General features: G+C 40.3%; 1 protein-coding gene across 2 annotated transcripts in view; it reads right to left on the reverse strand.

Moving 5' to 3' along the window:
* Positions 1–7,697: 7,697 nt before the first annotated feature.
* The window catches only part of LOC144525149 (neuroligin-4, X-linked-like), a 17,583-nt gene continuing 65 nt past the window's right edge, over positions 7,698–25,215 (reverse strand). The window contains exons 1-8 of one of the 2 annotated variants that reach the window (XM_078261694.1): positions 24,316–25,215; positions 22,316–22,468; positions 19,089–19,274; positions 18,047–18,497; positions 17,029–17,242; positions 16,353–16,477; positions 12,930–13,539; positions 7,698–11,145 (exon numbers count right to left, since the gene is read on the reverse strand). The exon at positions 24,316–25,215 is cut by the window's right edge and continues 65 nt beyond it. In XM_078261694.1, the coding sequence (XP_078117820.1) occupies positions 10,738–11,145; positions 12,930–13,539; positions 16,353–16,477; positions 17,029–17,242; positions 18,047–18,497; positions 19,089–19,274; positions 22,316–22,468; positions 24,316–24,793 (2,625 nt within the window). In that variant the 5' untranslated portion in view covers positions 24,794–25,215 and the 3' untranslated portion in view covers positions 7,698–10,737. Of the gene's footprint in view, positions 11,146–12,925; positions 13,540–16,352; positions 16,478–17,028; positions 17,243–18,046; positions 18,498–19,088; positions 19,275–22,315; positions 22,469–24,315 lie in introns of both variants that reach the window. The other variant, XM_078261695.1, reaches the window with a different exon arrangement.

Here is a 25,215-nt window from a genome sequence, read left to right on the forward strand (position 1 = left end):
AGCTGAGGGCTATTTGGCCAGTTTCTCTGAGAAAACTTTGCATCATCGCAAGGTCAAATTAGAATTCTGTTCAGTTATAAACAGCTATCTAAGGACAAATCAAGAGTGCAGAGAATATTTAGATAAATTGTACACACACACACACACACACACACATATACACACACACACACACACACACACACACACAAACACACAGTATGTGGGTGTACTTTACATAACACACATACAAACACACAATCAAACAGAGAAACACACACAAACGTGCACAGGCATATGCACACAAAAACTAAAGAATTGTGTGCACACAGCTCCATGCACATACCATACACAACAATGTAGATGGCTGTGCGCAGGTCTGGAGCAGGCTAGATAAAATTAGGAATACATGAGTCTCTGTGGACTGTGGCTGTGCATCTGTCGAGTGAATCAGCACTCAGACAGTACGGTACCTGGCTGGCCGGCTAAGTGATTCTGTTTGTCTCATCTGTCTCTACATGACCGGACTGGATAAGCAGAGCCATTTGTCTAAAAGAGACCTGTCAGTGAAACCACTGAGGCCAGAGCAGCTTCACATCCTGGATGGATAATGAGCGAATGTTGTTAGGTTACAAAAAAAGCTCCAGCGAGTATGTAAGTATCAGTACTGCAAAAGTACGAAAAAGGTTAGCGTTGTTGGTTAACAACATTTAGTTCCTGGTAGTAAAAATACTAGTTTGCTGAAGGCAAGGTATGTGATAGCAAATATAAAAGCAATGTAATACTCATACTATGAAATTAAAATCTCCCTAGTGTGAGCTAGATAGTTAGACATATATGTAATGCATTTCCATGAAGGTATCAAAGCTTCAATCAAGAATATAGAATTTGATCAAACAATCATCCAAAGCAAAGCATTAAGTCAGTTTAGGCTGGAACGCTTTTGAAATCTCTTATTTTTCTAAGGTAAGGACTGATGGGGCGTACACAGGCAGTTGGCAAGCATTTCTCTGTGAAGTACAGTATGTCAGGGTATGAGCACAAGGCTACAGGTGCTCTGTAGCTGCATCTAATTGTGGAAGAAACAACGATGAAACAATGATACTAAGCCAACAGACGTTGATTTGATGGTTTGAGCTTTAATTTAGTAAACAATCACATAGAAAATGCTGGTAGCTAATTAGACAATAACTGGCTGTAAAGTCAATATAAAAACCTACACGTTTTACTGTGTGCTGTGAATGTGTTTCATGCCACCTCAGTTAAGTGTGGTTACCGTGCTATGGAGGAACAAATAAGTACCAAGGTGAGGTGTGATACTGCACAGTAGTCTGTAGGCTGCATGGTGGTCAGCAAAGTCAAGTAAAACTTACCTATATATCCCCTAAATCAGAAAAGCTATTTAAGCTAAGCAAACAAGACATAACAGACCAACTAAGCATAACCCATACACCACCAGTGTAGCTGAGATGACAAGGAAGAACACAGCAGATAAAAAATGCAGGAACCTTGAATAGAGGTAGTCACACATCCCATGGCTGAGGCTGCAAAACGTGGCAATGAACAAAAACAATGAGGTGTTCTCTGCATTAATTTTCTACACCCAGTAATTCTGCTCATTTTAATATAGCAAACACACTAAAAATTTATAAATGAGACCCAGTGGGAATACAGAGAGTGCTGCATTCTTAAACAAACACAAGCAGCCAAACTTAGAGCACAGTGGGCTTCAGTGTGACACAGGAGGTCACATTACAAAACCAATTAGGTTGCTTTCTAGGCTATTTTGGGGCGACATCACGGCTTAAAGCAGCAGCATGAGAACTTGTGAGGGATTTAACTAGCAGAAAGTAAACAAAATAACTAGTTATTTTCTGCATGCAAAGGAAAAAACTGCAGGCTGTAGACTGCAGGGTGTGAGATGATCGGATTCTATCTTCAGAGTCACAGACAGTTTACAGCCTGTGTGTGTGTGTGTGTGTGTGTGTGTGTGTGTGTGTGTGTGTGTGTGTGTGTGTGCGTGTGTGTGTGTGTGTGTGTGTGTGTGCGTGTGTGTGTGCGTGTGTGTGTTGGGTACGTTTTTGCAGTGAGTAAAGTCAATGCTGAAAGCCAAACTTCCTTCCTGTCTGAGCGATATCACAGGCCAACAACAACACACACACATATGCACACACACACACTGTATTTTCATCTCTCTCTCTCTACCTGAGGGCAGTGCACACAGAGCAGACAGGGATGGTCCATGTGAATGGTATACACACACACACACACACACACACACACACACACACACAATCCTGTCTAGCAGCAGGACAGCCTGGGAATGGTACACACACTCTCCTCCATCCTTCCTTAACAAAAGAAAGAATAGCAAATGACAGTAGAAATATTTTATATCTCAGCAGAGAGTCTGTAAACATGAAACATGGACAACATTCTTTAACCATTAACCCTCTGTGCAGAACAGTATATGCTAAAAATGATAATGTGTTTGATTCTCCTGTCTCCTATAATTGTATGTTTTTAAGTTGATTATGTTTTTAGTAGTATTCCTATTACAGTATTCTATCTCACTATTTTTACCAGCAGATGAGACTGCTTCACTAAACATGTGACACATTGTGCTATTATGTAAAAATGCAGAGGAAGTCATGGCTCACTCAAATGCACAACTGGCCCAATATGTGTGGTATGATTCTCCTGTAAGAGTAAGCAAGCTGTAATGAAGCAGCTCACATAAAAATAATATTTTTTTCACCCCTGTGAAAAAAAAACAACAGCACATTAGGGTGAATATTTGCCCTAGATTTTGTCAATAAGGCATCCTTTCCTGCAGGAAACAATGCTGACCTCAGCTGGACCAAGTGTGTTACTGCTGTTGTTTACGTTCCTTTATGAAAAGCAGCGGGCATCAGAGCAGACTGAATTATGTAGCAATTCTCCAACAGAGAGAAGTCTGACAGAGCATACTATCAGAGATTGAGAGAGAAAGATAAAAGGGGAGGTAGACAGGGGACAGATGTAGCAGACGTATAAACATTGCAATGGAGAGGTGAGAGATGGTCAACAGACATAATGCAAGCCAGACAGACAAGCAATAAACAGACTAAAGCATCCCACGCTTAATTAATTAGAGAGCAAAAACACTGCGGGGCTGTCGGCTGCTTGGAAGACAGTTATGCGTGTAACATCCCCACAACAACACACCCACACTCAAAAAACCCAGACACGTGCGGAAATAGGCATGTACGCACACACAGCAAAGGAACCTTGTATCAACTCTTCACAGCTTTTTAGATTAGGAGAGGGTGAAGAAACGGGGATGAAAAGAGCAAGGAGGGAAGTAAATCAGTTGGGCAAAAAGAGGGGGAGACAGCAGTGGGAGTAGGAGGGGGATGGGAAAGAGAGAAAAAGGCTAGAGGAAAATTGAGAGGAGAGGAGAGGAGAGGAGAGGAGAGGAGAGGAGACACCAGATGAGGTATAGATGTTAAGAGAACAGGAGAGAAATAGAGTGTGAGATGAAACAAAGGGAAAAGATGCAGAGGGAGAGAAAGTGTGGAGGAGGAGGAGGAGGGCAGATTAGATAGAAGAAGAGCAAAAAACGAGAAGTGAAGTGGATACGAGAGGAGAGAGGAGTGGAACGAGAGGCGCAGGTAGATGAGAAAAGAGAAGAGAGACTGGAGACAGTGTGACCTCACATACTCGGCTGCAATAACGCTTTAAAGATCATCTCAAGGTTGTTAGATAAGAGGGAACCCATCCAGACAGAGAAGAGGAGGGGATGGGGAGGGAATGAGGTGAAAGTTTATGATAGTGAGAAGACCAACAGGAGAGGAGCAGAGAGTAAGAGGAAGAAGGATACAGTATATACAGCAAAAAAAAACAGAGGAGAGGAGGATGTGAGGGAGGCGATAGGAACCGTGAAGAGATAAGAGGAGGATAGTGTAATACTGAGAGTGATGAAGGCCGCAGAGAAAATGATTCAGTGACTCCAGTTGCAATGAGGCATGCAGTAGTGTGTGTGTGTGTGTGTGTGTGTGTGTGTGTGTGTGTGTGTGTGTGTGTGTGTGTGTGTGTGTGTGTGTGTGTGTGTGTGTGCGTCTGTGTGTCTGTGTGTGTGTCTGTAGATGCATACATTGTGAGGCAGACATGTATGTATGTGCACAGTGTGTCAGACATGCAAAAGTTTGAGGAAGCATGCATTTGCTCATGTTCATGAGTGCGTGCATGTGTGGGTGCGTGCGTGCCTGCGTGCATGCGTGTGTCTTGGCAGGAGTGATTAAGTACAAGGAGTCTGCCAGCCAGTAAACAACCAGACAGGCTGTGTTCCATTCCTTAATGAGTTCCCCTTATCTGTTCCCCTCCTCTCTTCTCCTCCTTTTGTGCATCCTTTTTATTTACTCTCCTTTACATTATGTCATTCACTCCCTCCCTCTCCATGTCCTATTATCAGTCATAGGCATCCTCCACTTCTACTCCTCTTTCAATATTTTCTTGCTCAAATACCAGTCTTGTTAAAAAGTACTTGAAAGCAATACTTGAGTAAAAGTACAGGTATCTTACCAGAAAATGACTTTGGTAGAAGTTAGTCTCCTTTTAGAATATTACTTGAGTAAAAGTCTTAAAGTATCTGCTATTTACTGTACTTAAGTATCAAAAGTCATTTTCTGATAATGTATTAGTAAAATGTACTTAAGTATTAGAAGTAAAAGTAAAAAAAACTTTGATTATGAACTTTATGGCCAAAGTAACGTTATCTTCATCACCACTGTCATCGGGGTGGTCATCGTCTGTTACCATGGTGGCAGAGCCTGCACCAGGTGCTTCCATGACACTATCAGTCATTATGCTTCCTCCTCTTCTTCTTTAGTTTTGGCCTATTGTTTTTTTTTTTGCTGCTTGGCAACACACAGGCATTTTTCCAAACCTGCTTTTTTCCAGTATAACAAATTTCTTCTGATTTTATTTTGTAGTAACAAGTAACTAAGATGCTTGCTCCATGTTGTGGAGTAAAAGTATACATTTTATTTAGGAAATGTAGTGGAGTAAAATTAAAAGTTTCCGGAAATATAAATAACAAAGTAAAGTAAAGTAGAGATACTTGAAAATTCTACTTAAGTACGGTAGCAAAGTATTTGTACTTTGTTACATTACAACACTGTCAAATACTTTTTAGCTTTATCTTAGCCCCCGCCTTCCCTACTCGTTTCCTCGATTCCCCTAGAAAGAAAAAGGAGGAGTTGACATTGTCACGGCCTTTTAGACCATGGGGTGCAACACAAGCAGGGATAATTTGCTCAAATCAGAAGCCAGAAATATATTGTATGTGTGACTAAAGTCAGACAGTATTTGATCATATTCTGTACTGGAATTATACCACTGTATGTATAATAATTTTGTTTTTTAGCAACACTAGCAGCGTGGCTCTAGAAATGGCAATGACTGTTGACATTTTTTTTCATGGTCCCAAGAGATGAAAGCTAATGGTGACCTCCTGACTTTTTTTAACAACAACTATACCGGATCATCCCTATGTTTCCAGGGCTTGTGGGTCTAAGTGATTGGTAAGGGCTACCCTCGCAGTTCAAAATACAAAAGAACAAAGGGAGAAGGACCTTTCATATACAGTTTGAATGGTAAGAATATGCTCAGCCACTGTGGAGATATAAATGTCAAAAGCCAAGAAAATTGTCTTGCCTGCAAATTTGAAGGGAGGAGGAGTTTAACATCAGGAGGAGTTTAACATCAGTAGGCTATGCTGTAGGTGGGTGATTTCAACACATTGACCTAGGGGAAAACATTGCTAAGAACATAAAACCATTTGAAAGGTTTCCTTAATTTGTCATATTAAGAGGATATTAAGCTTGGGAACTCCTGGGAACATAGATACGCTCCTTTATAAAAAAGAATTAGCATGTTAGCATTGTCATTGTAAGCATGTTAGCATGCTGAGCATTTAGCCTAAATCAACCCACCACTATGCCTAAATGCAGCCTTACAGAGCCACTAACATGGCTCTAGAGTCTTAATCTTGTTTAAACAATGTCTATGTTCAATCTTTGTTAAGTGAAGTGGGTAAAACATCCCATTCAGAAGGTGACGTGACTCCCTGCTCGGTTTCTGCTTGGAGCTAATTTCACCTCCACTAAGTGACGTTTAGTATATTTAGGCAAATTGTCACAATGGGCGTTGAAAAAAATGTACTCATTGACCTTGTTTCCAGCATATCACATGAAGGACAGTGAACTCTCCACTGAAGATTAGCTTTTGGATTAAAAAATTAGCCAACACTTAAACAATAAATGCTTAAGATTTTAGCAGTTATCGAACACTGCCAAATTTTACCTTGAAATAGTCTCCAGATGCTTTATATTCAGTTTTTAAATATTAGTCAGGTCTCTGTGAACATGTTCCAATCCCAACCATCTGGAAACATTTTGGTACACACTTCCTTTCTGTGTTGCACTTAGATTCTTAGATAGATGCCACCATTCAAGAAAACATACAATGTTCAATTAAACTACGGGAAAATGTGTTTCTCAGTCCGAGTGACTTTTGATTCAGTAAAAAGTAGTCCACTGCGTAAGCAGTCGTTCTGGAAATGTCAAATTGAAATTACAGTGTTACTGAGTCATTTTTCAGTTCTGAGCAACTTAAAGTGGCTTCTCAGGTCCCTTTCTGCACACGTTGACATCAAACAAAAAAACACCTGGTCGTGACTTGAACTCATGCTTTTTGTGTTGCCAGCCATAAATCAAATTAACTGCCGTTATATCTAGTTAATGGGATTAGAGCGGGGGGACACTGTAGGAGACATCAATCTGGTCTGGAAGTCAGCCATGAATTTGGTTATTTCACAACTCACAGGGTCTCCTTGGCCAGCTGGCACTGGCAGGGGCTGCTGGTCTGCAATGATTTACACTAATATCTCCTTATTTTGCTGCAGTAAGGACTTCAGTAATTGTACAACATATGCACTATAGAGCAAAGCTAAATATAATACCTATGTATTATTTTTACTTTAAATTTGAAGGCTTAGTTTGACATTTTGAGTAATAATCTTATTTACTTTCTTGCTGAGAGTTAGATGAAAAGATTGATACAACTCATGTCTGTATGTTAAATATGAAGGGAGTGGGCTTAAACAGACGGAGTATTTCAGACATGTCTATTTAGACAGAGAGTATAAGAAATATAATTTGTTTTTTGAACATCTAGAAACCCACAAACTCACAAAGTATGAACCTGAAATTAGCATGATATGTCCCATTTCAGCAAACCGCCTCGTGGCTATAGCTTCAGATTTAGTTTACAGACACTCGCCCAGCAAGAAAGCAAATAAATGTATCTCCAAAAATGTCAAACTATTTCTTTGAGGATCAGTATAAAGTAAACCACTTTTATTTTGGAAATGTAACTTTTCAATACCCAAAACCCAATTACCAATTTAAAACAAATGAAAGAACAATGGATATTATTGTCTAACAATATCACTGCTAATTTCATGTGTACTGCGCACTGCGCATCAACTGGCAAATTATGTGGTAAGGAATCACATATATATTCTTAAAACAGAGGATGCAGTTAGAAAACCCCCCTACATCCCCTCTACATTTCTATGAACACCTCCATAATTCTGAATTAAGACATACAAGACATTTAAAATGCTCATAAATTGTAAAATACTGATATTTTTATTTTTCAAAAATGCAGCAGAAATGTTTTATGCTTGACACAATCCAGGCATCCGCTGAGTCAATAAACCCATATGAAAAAAATATTCAGTCAATCAAACATCCAAATGTTATTTTTATATTGTTTTGTAAAAGTTCTTTGCTTGTCATCCACAAATTGATCAGCTTTCATTTTTCATGTATTCTGTTGACAATTAACTAAAATCTCTCATGAAGAAGTTACTTATGATGAGAGGAGGTTAAATAGGCCTCACTGTGAGAAAGCTGCATGTAGTTGCACAGATGAGGTTGGGAGGGGGGGGGGGGCAGGACTGGGGTGGATGGGACAGTTTAGGGTAAGGAAAGGAGCAGGGAAAGAAGATAAAACAGGAAAGTTACAATATCAGGGTTAGGGCCTTTCGTTAAGTTACTTAGAATCAAGGTTTGGAAGTTTACGGTTTGCTGTTTAGATGACATATAGGGTTTTTATCTTTACATTAGAAACCAGATACAGTAGACAGAGTTTGACCATTTGTTTGACCATTTGTCATGTATTTAATGACAGCTATGACAGTACTGCATCTCTGCCACATAATTTGTCAATATGAATTTCATGAAAGCTGCCAGTCGTGTTGTGATAGCAGTAACCACCACTGTCCTCAAGCACTCATTGTGAAGTCAGCAGGAAAACCTCCAACTTTTCTCTGAAATAAAATCAATTATTATTGCCACAAGATGTTAGTGGTTTTTTTAATAATTTATGTCTTGGTGGCCATTTGAAAAAAATATGACTGCATTAAGAGGATATTAAGGCTTAAAAAGCATTATGTTTGGAGGTGCGTTTGCCATCGATGTGAACTATTACATCAAGCCGCTGATCATCAGCTCCGCCCAGGCTCTACCTAATTAATCAAATTTGGCTCTGAACAATTGACAACATGGTGGCAGGTAGTAAATAGAACTCCAGGCTTTAATTAAAATGAGGGTGACAGATCCAAGTTTTTCTACAGACTATGGGTGACACTGATATTTTAAGCTTCAACAATTCTTAGTTAAATAAGGTTTCAGTCTAGCCTGGGAAAACCCTGACGAACTTCCGGCAAATTTGAGATTTGCTCTGCAAGTCAGTCTGGCCAAGAGCGCATTTAAGCCCATTACCAATGTTTCCAAATCGAGGCACCAATCACAACCCTTGAAGTGGGCTTTACACGATGATGATAGCGTAGCAACGGCAAGCAGCTTTTTGTTTACATTCAACATGACGGCCACCGAAGCGCAGCAAACTGTTAATGCCGCTGTCGCTGCTACGTCACCCAGATCGTTGGTCTGATTGGTTGAAGGACTATCCAGAGGCATTTGAGCGGCATCCGTTGGTGACTCCCTTTGGAAATGAGCTGTGAATGAACGTTCCCCAGACCCACTCTCAGTTACAACTGAGAAGGGTCTGGTGTCAACCAGGCTAGTTTCAGTCAGCATTAGGTAGTTCAAGCAGGCTTCAAGAAATACCGGGGCCCCTGGTAAGGTGTGAAATGTATAGACAAATACGAGAAAGCATTCTTGGTATTTTTGGGACACGCTGTGACGTGGGACCGACGGAATCATCACCACCTGTCTGTCTGCAAACACATTAATTAAGGTTGGGTTTATTAGCAATTAAGGATAAAGCCTTTAAGAGAAATGTTAGGAACAAGGAGAGGAGAACGGGGCGAACGGGAAGGGATTAGGATTAAAGGGTTAAGGGTCATGGTTTTTGGCTGGTGCTCAATCATCACACCAATTTTGCATTATCTACACAGTACTAGCTCATCATCCGATGGTCAAACAACTAGACAGGATGGTGTGAAAATGTCCTATTCTTCAACTACTATACAGGTATCGAGATGTTTACACAGTTAAGAATTATTGAAATGACTGTGCATAGCAAATATATCCTTTAAATAAAGGTACTGTGTACATACTACAGTGGGTGAGATAGAAAGCCAACCAGCCTTGCTTCAGGACACCTATACAATAATATAGTAATATATGAAATGATAGCAATAATGTGGTTAAATAAGTCATGTTTGAATGCAAGAGCAGGTAAATGCTATAAATCATAATATATCATCTGTATCTTTCCAGTCTATTTACAAGAGTTTAACACATAGCTGGTTAAAGTGATTCTTCAGTAAGTCTGACAACACTTCAGAGGCCCTTTCATCTTCTGAAGCTAATTTCTTTCTCTTGGCACACTTTCCTGTGTTTTCCATATCACTCTATCTCACTTTGTCTTTCTCGCTCTCACAACTGTTAAATCCCTCGCAATAAAATCTTAATCTCTTTCACACCATCTGACCAGCCTTTCCTTCAGCTAATGATGTTTTTTTAATCCCCTCTTCCTCTCTGCCTGTCTTTACATCCATCTCTTGCTGACATTTTGTTATATTCTCCTCAGCTTAGTTTCATCCTTGGCAGATAGGGCCTTTGATCTTTTAATGAAAAAAAATGCTACATTCACATTTCACAGGTTGTTCAAGTTGACATCAGCAGTCTGTGTGTGTGTAGTACTTGTTAGCTCAGTTCTGCATCTGCTCAGTCTCAGCACTGCTTCACTGTGCAGCACAGGTACAGTAGGAGATGTAAACTGATCCATAACTGACCCTTTTGCCACAGCGCTCCTCCTCTTCCTCCTCAGGTGTAGAAAAAGCAGAAGTTTTAATATCCAAAGCAGGGTTTGAGACATTTGTTGGATGTCTTGGCTCGTCTTGTTCAAGGTTATGAGCGAATGATGCATAGAACTGCATCTCCCGGGATCCAGTTTGTCTTCAATTCCCCAACATGCAACACACAGCTGTCTGTCTTTTCATCCTGTTACTGAAAATGTCTTTCTGTCACTCCATCTGTAACAATCCTGCAGGGTAATTAGTAGAGGTATTTAAGTCCTTTGTTCTGTCTGTGTGTGTGTGTGTGTGTGTGTGTGTGTGTGTGTGTGTGTGTGTGTGTGTGTGTGTGTGTGTGTGTGTGTGTGTGTGTGTGTGTGTGTGTGTGTGTGTTAGTATGTTTGTGTTGTAATTATGTCCCTGTGTGTGCAAGTATCTTGCTGCGGTTATACACGAGTGGTGGAGTGTGTGTGCGTGGAGATGTGTGTGTGTGGCAAGTGTGTATTACTATATGGACTATGGTGTGTGTATCCCTGGTGCGGGTGCCCCATCCTCATCCCCACCACTGATCCAGGCGTCATGGGGGTCATCGGAGTTGCCGGGGTAACAGGGTGTGATCCAGGAGTCACAGGCAGTGATCCTGGGGTCAGAGAGGTCATGAGTGGGACGTCGTCAGGCGAGCGGCGCAGGGTGAGGGTGTAGTCGGGCGGGCAGGTGAGGCGCACAGTGTCCAGTGTGCTGTAGATGTCCTGGGTGTCCATGCCGTCCAGGGCGTCCAGCGTATCCAGAGTGTGATGGTGGTGAGTGTTGTTCCTCTCGTCTGCTGATGCCGCATCACACTCTAGCTGTTTCACCTAAAAGGTTGGATGGTGGATAAGTATATGGTCAGATAAGGAGTTAAAGCAAAGGGACACACAGAGACAGAAAGGGAAAGAAACTAAAATAATGTAATGTAATAAAAAAAAAGTCTATGGATGCCACTAACAATATAATTTTCATTATTGATTAAGCTACCAAATAGTTTCTTTTGATTCATTTATATTTTCTATAACACATAAAATGTCAGAAAATAGTGAAAAATGCCCATTACAAATTCCTAATGTCCAACCAACAGTCCAAACCCCAAAGATGTTTTACAATGATATACGATGTTTTTTCAATTTACAGTCATGATATAAAACGAACAAAAAAGCAGCAAATTCTCACAATTGAGAAGCTGGAACCATAAAAATGATCTCAAATGACTTAAACAATCAAAATAGTTGCTGATTCATTTTCAATAAATCAACTAATTAGTTAAGCTCATTGTGAATGTCAATATATATCATGATATGGCAAATGTATACATTATCACGTGGGCCTATAGAATAGTAAAACTGAGGTTCAATGAAAAAACTGTGTTCCACTGTTACGGATTTCATCAGACAAAACACTTCATGTGTAAAACAACTGCTCATTTTTAAATACCATTTATTCTAAATAATGTGAAATGATCATATATTCACAATATGTAATACACCAAAAATCCATATTTATAATACTTAAGCCCTACAGTACATATAAATGTAACATAGACATCATTTTAACTATAAAGGGTAAAAACTGGAAACCACTATCTGTGTTAGTGTCATTGGCTTAGACATCTGTCAATCAAGCAGATACATGCATCCCCAAACATAACCCTCTGTAAACCTTAATTTCTCAAAAATTACTACAGTGACTCATTAACATTTGTGAAATTATCTATCAAGAGTCTAAATTCTCATAGTAAGTTGAGGTTTACTCCAGTTAGATTTGTTTCAGATCAAGCATCCGGCAAAACAAATCAAACTGTATCACTGCTATTTGTCATCATCATCTAAACCACTCCTGACTCATTTTGAATAATTTCTAGGTGATGTCTAGCCTCTGCAAGGCCAGCATGTTTTTCCTAGTCAGAAGAATTAGGTTTAACACAAGCATACAGTGCATAACAATAACCTATGCTAATACAAAAAGACTTGATTTTTCCTTGTCACGTTAGGTCTACTGGTGGTGCCCGAAAGGCTAAAACCACCACAAAATCACCACACAATGATATTTCATAACACAATTACAAAAGCAGCTACAATGTTGAGCTACATTACTTTAGTTGAATTGCCAATTAACAGTATTTGTCAGCTTCATAAGAGATTTGACATTTAGCACTGACTGTGTGAGATATCAGAGCCACTAACTGAGCTTAAAAGAAGCCAAATAGTTGGTGGATGAATTGGAGGCAATTGGAAGCAATTCAGGCAATTGGACCTAGCTCACACATGCACATGCATCAAAACATACTCACAGATACACACACAAACACACACATCTCAAACTGATAATATCTGCTGACGACAAGCTGTGTTTTGCAGTGTGCAAGTGGTCAACTGGCAGCTTCTTCACTGGCAAGAAAGGAGTTCATTCAGTAACATGCACACAACCTCAACTGGTTTGATATTTCTTAAACTTATAATAATACGAGCGATTATTAACAATAAGCATTATTAATTTTCATATTACTTTTAAATGATGTTACTACAGAAGCACACAGACACTCCACACATTGGCCTCAGTTGTGGCACACACAAGCACAGTGAATATAAAAGAACACATGACTTACCTGTAAAGACATCAGTCCCTCCCCCTGCAGGTGGGCCGCAACATCTGCAGGTGTGATGTCTCGTCTCGGGGGAGGAAGTGGACGTGGCCGACGATGCTCCAGACGCCTCTTGTCTTTCTTGTACAGCAAGGCCGCGAACGCAAGGATGTTAAGAAATAACAGTGACGCTCCCACCGCAATCGTCACTGAGAGTTCAGTTGAGTAGTCTTCATTAGGGACGCGGACCCCGTCTTCCCCTCCACCTTGGCCTAAAGCAGACTCTGGCGGCTGTGGAGTACCTGCTTGTGAACCTGGGTGACGTGTACTACTAGGCGGCCAACCTTTGGCTAGACGCTTGGTGTAAGAATAAGGAGTGTCATCTTGTGGAGAGGGACTATGGGTGAAGGAGGACACCGATTGGAGGAGCTCGTTGACATGATGCAAGTGAGGGACCAGCTGGAGCCAGAAGGAGATTTTGGTGGCACGGTAGTGGTCTCTGACACGCGGCTTCAGGCCAATGTGGAGGTACAGCTGCTCTTTAGGGGTGTACTTAGACCAGGCCACTTCTTCAAAACGGTTAGGTTTAGTGTGGATGAACTTGGTATCTTGAGGAACTGGCTGGTTTGGGTCACTGGAAAGTATGAAACACAATGATTTATTTAATCACATCCACATGGGTTGGTTGTTATGTAAGTTTTTTTGTTTTTTTGTTTTCATCATTTATTGGTAAAAAAATAAAGAATTTTTCATTTGTGTTAAGCGAGACATTGTTTGTATCCCCTCTGAACCTGTTGTTCTACAAATCGCTGTAATCATACACAAAAAGAACAAAGAAATATAATAATAAAAACAATTACATAACTCTATAGCAATAGTAAAGTATCTGTCAGATTATGTAACACCATGTAAAAATCTAAATCAAATCACCAAAATAATAGTTCAACCTAACAGCTAGACCATTCCATGATTGACATAGGATTAAATAAACCACAATTAAATGCAACAGAGAATACAAAGTTTCCACCCACGTAATTACATTCAATGGTCATATTTTAAAATTGGAATTTTAGTGCAATGATTCAATAAATACCAATATTTCATGCTTTTCAGTTGTTTAAATGTCAGAGACTCCCAACAGAGCTGCTGAAGACTTTTTTCTCAGCTGGCTCCCTTCCTCTGGAGAGTATGAGTTTCTCTCATGCTATCCAATAGTTTCACCAGTGCTGGCATACATCTTTCTAAATCAATATCAAAGTAACACAAGACAAACCAGTGGCAAAAAATATTTGCACAAAGCAATACAAGTTTTATGTTTCTGTGAACATAGCTCAAAGGGGATTCAGTTGCAGATCATTAATTCTTGTCCATTTTACTGTATATGCCTTTTACAAAATATTTACGTTAATGCACAGTTCAATCTCCTGCAGTTTGAACTGTATGTGGATATTTGCCACTCTATAAACGGACAGATATCTTTATTAAAGATGAATGTGTCTGATGTATAGTGAAGAGATACTGAAAAATCACCTCTCTGACACATACAGACAGGCACTTATTTGACAATTTACCGACTTGTTTGTGTCAGCAGCAAAAATGACGTAAATGAAAGAGTAGCACATCTTCACAGACTTGCCAGTTACACGCTATGCACTCACTTGTCAATCAACACCTTATGAACAGCACAAACAGGCAGCTAGTGTAAAGACCTACCGGCACACAAACACATTTATACGCCCACACAGAGGCTTACAAAATATACATCAGGGAGCATCATATCCTCCCTGTTAAGTGAGTTCCATCATCTGAGGCACTCTCAACTGGTTGAAATCTTACTTCAGAGAAGGTTCCCCATTGATAATTGAAGTGCACACTGACATCTTAACAACCCTCCTTGGTGATTTTGCTCTGCAGCTTGCAGCTTGCTGTGGTGGTAACAACAACTTGATACAATGTGATTGCCTTAATGCACCCGCGTTAAAGACAAATAAGTAAGAGCACTGTCCTAATTCTGTATGTTGTGCGAGGCTCTATGGTGATTTTGATCAAGGTCTAAACTGCAGATGTCTCTGTAAATCTGAAGAGGTCTCAGTGGAGTGAGCCTCGATTGGATTAATTACTGGTAATTACTCACTTTCAGCACTGCAGAAAGAGGGTCCATCCTCAACAATTACTTTTATCTTGTATATCATGTCAGAGTGGAGAGATAAAAAGTACTCTTATCAGTGTGGACTGTTGGGTTAAACAACTGTAGTATTCTTAGCTACTGGCAGATCATTTCAGTTTCAATTTTATAAATTGGATCTCTAGAAGCTCTTTTAGCCACTGACAGATGATCTTAATTTTGATTTAACGTATTGAATAAGCTCTCTGTCTCACCAGTTTTGACCATTAATGGATAAATGAGGGTGCAGAAAGAGAGAAGAGAAGAGAAGCCTTGTCAATATTTTGACATGATAGACAACCTGTGTGCACCCTCTGCCAAAATGTGTCTGCAGTGCTGCTTTCATAATTGTATCTAAAGTACTGTCTTTTTTGTCATACATCAAAGCCATTTTGAAGGAAAAGACATATCCTTAATAATAACATATCCTTTGCCTGTGAGCTCGTTATTTTTGTTGAACTAAAACTCCGGTGTTCTCCTCTAATGCATCACTAAATGTTCTCTCAGTTTAAACTTCCATTCCAAACCTTATATTTCTGAAAAACATTTTCTTCTTCCATGCTATTAAAATGTTACTTATCTTGACAGAGAAATGGCTTTAGGCTAATCTGTCTACTGCTCACAAGTCCTACAAATTGGCGCCAAGGCATTTTCCCATGCAATATGAACATCATTTGTAGGAAATACATTTGCTAAGCAAAACCTTATTTTCTTGTTCCTTGTCTTTAATTGTCCTCTATCTTTGTGAACCCTGTCAGATAACTACACTCCATGCCCATGTTCATGTTAACTATCAATCAGTCCAACAAATTAAACATACAGAAAACTTCTAAAAGAGGCACTATGCAGTTTGTCTTGATGACATCACAGACTTGAGTCTTGGCTGTCTTACTTCGAGCTTGGAGGTGATTTGTTCCTGTAAAATTGAGAGTGAGCTGTCCACAGTTACAGCAACAACACACTGTGTTGCCAGAACCTTGTCTCTGCTGAGGGTCGAAGATAAAAGGCTGATTTTTTTACTGACAGCTGTGCATTTTCTTTCACGTTTTAAAAAATGTGATTAAGTGGCCTTGCTTTCATTTGTTTCTACATGTGGGTGGGGATTAAATATTGATAAATTAGAAACGGATTTCTGTGTCTAAGAAGGCAGAAATAAAGAGCTGAATCATGCTGAAGCTGTGTTTTGTTTGGTCTTGACCTTCTTTATATAGTATAGTCAGGCAAAAGGGGGATCTTCCAACTGAAATCAACGTCTCACATCAGTGTACATTTTAATAGCTCACCCAGTCTTGGCAAAGTTGGTCCAGTAAGTCATTACAACAGCGCTCAGCATCACGTCGTTCTTGGAGAAATTACAGTTGAACAAATCAGTGGGTCCCACCATGGGCACACCGAACACGTAAGGCACCTACACACACACACACACACACACACACACACACACACACACACACACACACACACACACACACACACACACACACACACATTTTAAGATACTGTAGGAGCCAACAGATTACATTCATTCTCTTGACAGCACCCACAACTACATTTTATATAAAATCACAGTGAATAAAAATATAATCATCACAGTGGTATATATACAGCAGCTTTGAAATCAGACCAGCAGGAAAATAAATTCCATGAACATTTAAAATATTTCAGGCTATAGAGGATTTCTTGATTCAACGTATTAAGTAATTTGAATAAAGGCAGCACTTCACGGGTAATCTAAACTAAGAGCTCCTGATTTATCGCAAGAATATTTTGAAAATCTTTGAGACATTAGTCACCTTCATTTTTGCCTTGGCCTGAAGTACCCAAACCAAAATGTGTTATCTTTACTCCTTTTCTTGATATCTAATGTCATGTCTTGTGGCACCACTTACAAACACTACTACTACAACTGTCACTAATGTTATCTTGGTAAAGCAATGCAACACTGTGACATCAGCTTACCTCGTCACCATGGGCAGAGTCAGCCCAGGGTGGCGTAGCGTCACTCTGGCAGTGGTGGTAAAAGGAGTAGAAGTATGTGGGGGATCCATACTGAGCGTGGAGGTCAGCTGTGGCGATTGCTGGCGCCACCCATTGGTGGTCTGTGAATAGCGCTACCAGAGTCTTCCGCCGAGTTTCTGCATTGTCCCGGTCCGCCCAGTCCGTGTACATGAACCTTTAGTGTATACATTTCCAATTAGCTGTCAACCAATCTATTAACAACTCTTTTACTGTTAATAAGTATATTACACTTTACACTGTGCATGCAAATTTATGAAAACACCAGATTCAAACATCCATTTGAAGGAATAGCTTGACATTTGGGGAAATACACTTAATCGCTTTCTTGCCAAGAGATGGATGAAGATAAATACCATTCTCATGTCCGTATACTAAATATGAAACTACCACCAGCAGAGGGTTAGTTTAACTTTGCATAAACACAGGAAACCAGCGGAAACTAGCAGGGCTCTGTCTAAAGTTTAAATGATTATAATTAGCAAGATTTGGTTTGATTAAGTAAGGCACATTGGAAGTAATGTGCATTCTTGGTCTCTGCTGGTTGCCTGGCAAAGTCGCAGTGACGACAAGATTCAAGGATGTTCCTACTCCCAGCCAAGAAATCCGGCATATAACCCCCCGTAAAACCACAGCTTGTCAATTTCACACTTAGTTTTTTGTACCAATTAACGTAACGAGATATAGCATGTTATTTAGTGAGCTTAAGAGCTGCTGGTAGGTAGATTCTGTCACCCTTGGACAGAGCTAGGGTAGTTGTTTCCAATCTTTATGCTACGCTAAGATAACTTATAATTATGATATAATATAATAATAATCTCCTGACTGTTGCTTCATAGGTAACAAGCAGACATTAGAGTGGTATCAATGTTCTCATCTAACTCTGGGCAAACGAACAAGCGTATTTCCCAAAATGTCAAACTATTCCTTAAAAAATTCAGACATTTACAGACTTACTCACCTTATGCTCTCTCTCAATGTATCTCGGCCTTCTGGGTATCCATACAAACTATCCACAAAGTCTGACACTGCAAAGTCAAAGTCCTCAGCCGTGACACCGTCTTCTGAGTCCACAATGCCCTCTACAAACTTCACGCCCTCGCCCTGATTAACCCCCAGCATCACGTCGTAGTTCAGAAACTCTCCCTGCTCCATCAGAATCTGGGGGTCATCAGGTATAACATCACCATCAATCACCGGGGCAAAAGCTGTGTGATATTTGGCCGGCGTTATGCTCTGCTCCACAAGTTCGCGGTAACTCCGGCCCTGAAGGCAGGCGACCAGTTGAGTGCTGTCGTCGATGCCGCAGCCCACCCTCTCACCAAGCTGACGGGCGTACTTGCTGGGCTGGTAGTTGACAGCCCAACTGGCTAAAGCACTGCCGCTCTGGATGATAGCTCTGTGGAACAGGTCTGAGATACACATGAACACACATAAATACAAATATGGGTGTACAAAGCATATAAACTAAGGCACACATATGTTTACATTTATGGATGCACAAGCATGAATTAATCCATATGATTGCACACTTGGAGGGTTACACAATATATTTGCATGCATAAACAGATGCAAAACTAGCATTGCCACAGCAAGAAAACACTGAATTCAGAGACATGCATTATTCAAAAGGTTGACAGGCCATGGGTAGAGCATCATGTTCAAGTAGATAAGGGTTAACAGTTTAAAATAATACAGCTCTCAGCTAATTTGTATGAGTCACAGGCTGTCTGATTATTCAGAGAATTCGAAGGCTTATTCAGGCATTTATACCAGTAACTGAAAGCTGTATTGGTCTACTGGAGACCATGAAAGATGTCATAACCATAGGTGTCATAGCTTTCACAGCACCAATCCACCTACCACCCATCATATGTGCCCAATTGTCTATCTGCCTATACTCTCTATGCATTTCAAAGTGCACACACCTTTCCACAGCTTTGCCACATAAGTTAATAAAACACACAAAGTAAGCAGGGTTTTTGTCCATGATTCTTCCTTACCCTCGGAGTAGTGAGACAAGGTGAGCAGGCTGACGCACGAGGCCCCGGCCCCAGATCCAAACACAGTGACCCTGCTTGGGTCTCCTCCGAAGGCTGCAATGTTCTCCTTCACCCAGCGCAGAGCCTGGATCTGATCCAGCAAGCCATAGTTCCCTTTTGCTGCCTGGTCACCTGTACTGAGAAATCCTACAGGCAGACAGAGGGAGATATTGTTATTACATATAAAACATATAGTACTTAAGTTTAAAGACTTACATGAAATCAAAGCTAAAAATGCTCTTTGAGTAAACTATGTATTAATAATGAATCGATCAAAAAAGGTTTTTCCTGCTGACTTTTTAGAAAGTCATCTTACAATGTCCAAACACACAGAAGCACACAGGAAGGTGATTCCCACATCGTGGCATCCCCACTGTTAAGATCAATTATGCATGTTGTACGTATGCACGTCTTGTTTATTATACATTTCAAAAGAATAAATTAATGAAAAATGATGTGCCTCCCCTACAATTCCTCGACATTGGATTAAATCAACAAGGTGCATCCATATTCATGTAGTGAAAATCAACCTACACACAAACGTACATAAACCTATACAAATGCAGCTATCCCTTGTTCCCTTTACTGCTGACGGTGTTAAGTAAACAAACGGATCCTAATGACCCACTCCACGACAGTATATCTCATTACTGCAGAAGGCAGCTAATTTCTCTGAACCTCAAGCTGGCCATGAACACATACTGTAAGAATATAATGAGCAAGAAAGGCGACGCCGTTAAAATAATACATTTTAACACTTAGGTGCTTTCATATGTTTAAATTTTAGAAAAATGCACAAATTCCAGCAGATTACAGTGGATTTGCAAAAAATAGTCACGTGCATAACTGTACACTACTTTGCATATAAGGGCTCACCTCATGTATCCAACTTATGATGACAATGATGAGGAGGAGGAAGAAGAAGAAGAAGAAGAAGAAGAGGAAGAGGAAGACACTGCTACTCATGATGATGATGGTGATGATCAGATTGGAGGTGGTGTAAACACAGAGGATGGAGATGAAGACAAAAAGCTTAATATGGTGACAACAGCTGTAGCGACTAGTTTTATCCCCAAGGTCAGAATTACTTGTCAACCACAACGCAGATGTATCTAACCAAAGCCCTGAAAGCTTATAAAATACAGAAAAGACAAGGTCTAATAAACTCAAGTCAATATTTCTTTTGTTGAATGTTTTTCCTTTTAACATGTATTTAACCCTACTCTGCTCCATTTTCAAAAACCTTCTCTCTAATTAAAGGGGAAGTGGCCTTCATATCTGTCATACAGTATTAACATGTTTTGTGTGTACACGTGATCTATAAAATGTGCTGAAACTGAATAAAAAGGTAGGAAACTCAAAAGTGCACTAAATAATTAAGAGAAAGAGCAGCCAAATGCCATAAGAATTATTCATTTACTGTTGTCTCTTATAGTAAGTACATTTTAATACATGCATCTATATACAATTTATCAAAGGCCTTATTCAAATACATATTTTATCATGTCACTTTCTGTAACATAAATCCACAGAATCAAGTAGATTAAAGAGATAATGGCATTTGGGTTAAATCATTTTCAATATTGCTGAATAGGCTAAATTGAAACATACTATATGCATACATTTTATTAACCTGCTGGCACATTTTAATTAATCTCTTCATATGAATATTTACAGTAAATTGTGGGCAACTCCTAATGAGAGTGAGGGCATGATTTAACCCATAATGATATGCAGCTTGAGCATCTGACTTAATCAATATGAAGGCATGCTGTGCTCACACAAATTACTCTATACTCAGTGTAATACAGTAAATGATGGCTTTAAAGTGTCTTTTTGACCCTTCTGTGGCCCTGCTCTGGCTTTGTAATTTTTATAATTACAGCCGCAAAAAGACTAAATGCCAGGATTCTAAGATATTGATGAATCTCTTTCTTTTACCCTTCATATTCAGCAGCTAGCAAAAAGATTAAAACTTAAACTAGGATTTTATTTCAGAATCAAATCCTGCCATTCGTTCGAATCTAGAAAGAGGCTGGTCGCTGCCACTTTTATGTCTGTACTTGACTTTGGTGATGTTTTATACATGAATGCTTCATCTCAAAGTTTACATGCACTGGACACTGTTTACCATGGAGCTCTGAGGTTCATCACTGGTATGAAAGCCCTCACTCACCATTGTGAACTGTATGAATGTGTTGGATGGCCTTCTCTATCAACACGGAGAATTCAACATTGGCATACCTTCATATACAAGGCTATTTTAGGTCTCCTTCCATCCTACCTTCTGACCTATATCAGTGTAAATAGTACCGGGACCGGGACCGGGACTTAAAAAGGATCAGATTTGAGTCAATGCAAGTAGTGGAAGAAATTGGCTTTAGGGGGCTTATTTCCACTAGGGACACCCCTACTGAACATGTTTTCACTAAAAAATAAATAAATAAATAAATAAATAAAGCAATTTGGTTTTTACATTGCATAGCTCACTGAAGGATTAAACAATCCAGATGGTAAAATCAATGTCAATGTAAAGAAACTGTAAAATTCAAAGTGAGGAACAATGGTGTGTTAATCCTTAGTTAAAAGAGATACCATTTACATTGCATCAATACTAATTATAATTATTTATAGCTCTTTACTAATAAATATGTCACCCAGTAAAAACCTGACAACCCATTGCAAAATTAAAATAAAACTGGATTAAAATAACAACATTGACTGTGGTTTTATATGAAAACATTACTTACTCATACGTGAACATTAATCAATACAGTTTGCTCTTTGGTAACTTATTAAAAAAGAAAATTGCTAAATCCCAAACTGACATAATAAATGCAACAGAGTTGTGTTAATTGCATTTCCAATTATAATCCATTCACAGACCTTTAGCCTAGTCCCCAACGTGTAAAGTAAATTATTATACAGAAGGTGCAGTGATATTATCAGTATACCCAGTAATATGCAGTGGTTGTCAAGATATGGGTATCTCTATTGCTGAATAACTCAATAGGATGAAAATGTATTGTAATATAGAATCCAGAGGTATGCTTTAACAGTGATGGGGACAAAGGGATTTATTTTAAAATGCAGCTACACCAGTACTAACAGTCATATTACCATAAAGTACTGGAGTGTTCAGCAAATTTCAAAGAGATATATTAGGTATAAAAGATATATAATTTTACCCAGTACTCCTAGGCGATAGTTGAGGGTTATGACAATGACGTTGCCGTAGCTTGCCAGCACGCTGCCATCCATCATGTTGCCAGTGCCTTCTGTGTATGAGCCCCCGTGGACGTAGACCATCACCGGCCGCTGACCCCCCTCCTCATGGATGTCTGGGAAACACAAAGAAAGACAGAAGATAGATAGATAGATAGATAGATAGATAGATAGATAGATAGATAGATAGATAGATAGATAGATAGATAGATCGATAGATATTTGCAACAACAAATGGCCTGACGCTGTGTTCTATCCAGTGTTCAAGGTGACATCATGCCAGTGCTATATATAATCACTTTTTGTGCGTGAGTGTAGGCACAGATCCACCCACCTTCCTTCTGCCTCCATTCTGTCTGTTGTTTGAATAAATGTCCATATCAAGTGTGTGTGTGTGTGTGTGTGCATGTGTGCGTGTGTGCGTGCGTGCGTGCGTGCGTGCGTGCGTGCGTGAGCATGTGTGCACGTGTGAGTGTGTGTCTGTATCTGACCACTGTCCACCATTTGTATGTATCTCAGCCTTTAATCACTCGGTGGGTTTATACCTACAAAAGCAGGAACAGGCGGTGGCTCCCTTGCTTCACTATGCTTTATATCTCCCTACTTTCATTTCTCAGCAGGTGGAAATAAATTGAAAGGGTTTGGAAGTGTTCATGCGTGCCATGATGTGAGCATTGTGTGTGTGTGTGTGTGTGTGTGTGTGTGTGTGTGTGTGTGTGTGTGTGTGTGTGTGTGTGTGTGTGTGCGTGCGTGCGTACGTGCGTGCATGCGTGCAGGGGCACATGCATGTGTATGAACCGATATGTATGCATGAGTGAGTCTGTGTCCTTCCCACTTTCCTCCACAAGTAAAGGCGTAAACCCCTTGGCAACAGAAGCAGGTGTCTGCATTTTAAGTGTTGGTTCAACCAGAGGCGTGCACAAGTGGCGGGGACTGCAACCCACTTAAAAAAAAAAAAAAACTTGTTGTCATGTTATATATTTAACAAGGGTATGTCTGTGCCCTGACAGGACACTTTCATGTTTTAATCTAGTGTTAATATCTAAAATCTATTTTATAGTGCTGTCAGTTAAACGCGTTATTAATGGAGTTAACGCAAACCCATTTTAACGGCATCAATTTTTTTATCACGATATTAACGTTCTTTTTGGCCTAGCAAACATTGTAGTTTTTTTCACATGCTGTTGCAACAACTAGTAACGTTAGAAAAACTACAACACCAAACCGGATCTAGCTAGACCGGAAATAAAACAACAGGCACGCCACACACACTTGTTTGGGCTTGCGAGCCGGCCAAAGAGTAGTAGGCTGACTTTACGTCTTGAGTGGATGGCGAGCGTAAGACACCGAAATGGATGCCAATAAGATTCTGAATGGAAAGTTTACTTTTAAAAAGTTGCCAAATGGTTCCATTGACAAGACCAAAGTGATCTGTGTGTTTTGTCATTGTGAACTGAGCTATCATCGCAGCACGTCCAGTCTGAAATACCACTTGATGGCCAAGAACACAGCTGATGCAAATTCTCCTCCCCCTCATCAAAGCCAGGCAACAAAAGCACAAAGCAAGCCGATCCACTTTTCCATGTTGATAAGAGCATTAAAATGAGAAAAAATAATTGGACAAAAAGAAATCTAGGGACATTTAGAATAGATAAAAATGTGCGATTAATTGCGAGTTAACTATGACATTAATGCGATTAATCGTGATTAAATATTTTAATCGTTTGACAGCACTACTATCTTGATGTCACAGCTAAAATGCCCACAAAATCTCCTTGCAGTCACTCCAAGATTGCAAGTGATTATTGGCTGTGATATATGATTGATGGTGATATAATTAGCTAGTGCCACTCTGTTTTGACCTTACATGTGAAAAAAACTTAAACATGTCATCCTAATTATAACCCTGCATGCATATTTATTCACGCTTGGCCCTGAGAGTCACACCTTTGGGTTCACTCACCTTCCTCAGTGGGCACGTAGATATTGAGGTAGAGACAATCCTCACTCTGGTGAGTGAGGTACGTCGCCGCTATATCCAGGTTAGCTGTGAGCCAGGAAGGCATCATATCTCCCAGCATGCTCCTCTCATCTAGCGACTGCGGGCAAACGGGAGCAAACTGCGTCACATTTCGTATTCCTGGCCAGGGCAAAGGAGGCTCGGGCGGCTGGAAGCGCCGGTCTGCTGTTGGAGGCCTTGCATATGGTACTCCCAGGTACTGGATGACTGGCCCCAGGAGGTCGGAGGGCAGTGGGGTCAGGATGCCACGGATGCGGCCTTGCGCCGTGGAGATGACAGGCACTGTCTGCTGTGCCGATGAGGAGGCCGGATCGAGGGAAATGGAGAGGCAGAGGGAGAGGAGGAGGGATAGAAATGGGGAGAAGAAGGATGGGAGAGAAGACAAGGCAGAGGGAGTTCTCCTGGTCCTCGGCTCGGACATGATGGTGTGTTTAGGCGTAGCCAGGAGATGAGGGATGGGAGGGGAGGAGAAGGGGCCTTAGGGGGGAGAGGGGAGGGGGAGGGGGTTACAGCTGTGTTGACCCTTCAGATGTATCCAACGCTCACACACAGCTGCTGCTCAGCTTGGCCATAGCACACACAACACACAGTTCTGACTCTTCCAAACAACCTTTTTCTTTTTGTGTATGTGTTTGGTCCTGTGTGTGAGTCAGTAATTCTGTGCCTCTGAGTGTATGGTGACTCAGTCAGCGAGTCCCTTGAATGCGTGTCTGTGTGTGTATGTATGTGTGGAAGTGTTTAAGCATGTATGTCCTGGACTGGAGATTTCAGCATGTGAGTGTGTGTGTGTGTGTGTGTGTGTGTGTGTGTGTGTGTGTGTGTGTGTGTGTGTGTGTGTGTGTG

The sequence above is a fragment of the Sander vitreus genome, chromosome 11 (assembly GCF_031162955.1).
Source record: "Sander vitreus isolate 19-12246 chromosome 11, sanVit1, whole genome shotgun sequence".
In the NCBI taxonomy this organism is placed as follows: Eukaryota; Metazoa; Chordata; class Actinopteri; order Perciformes; family Percidae; genus Sander; species Sander vitreus.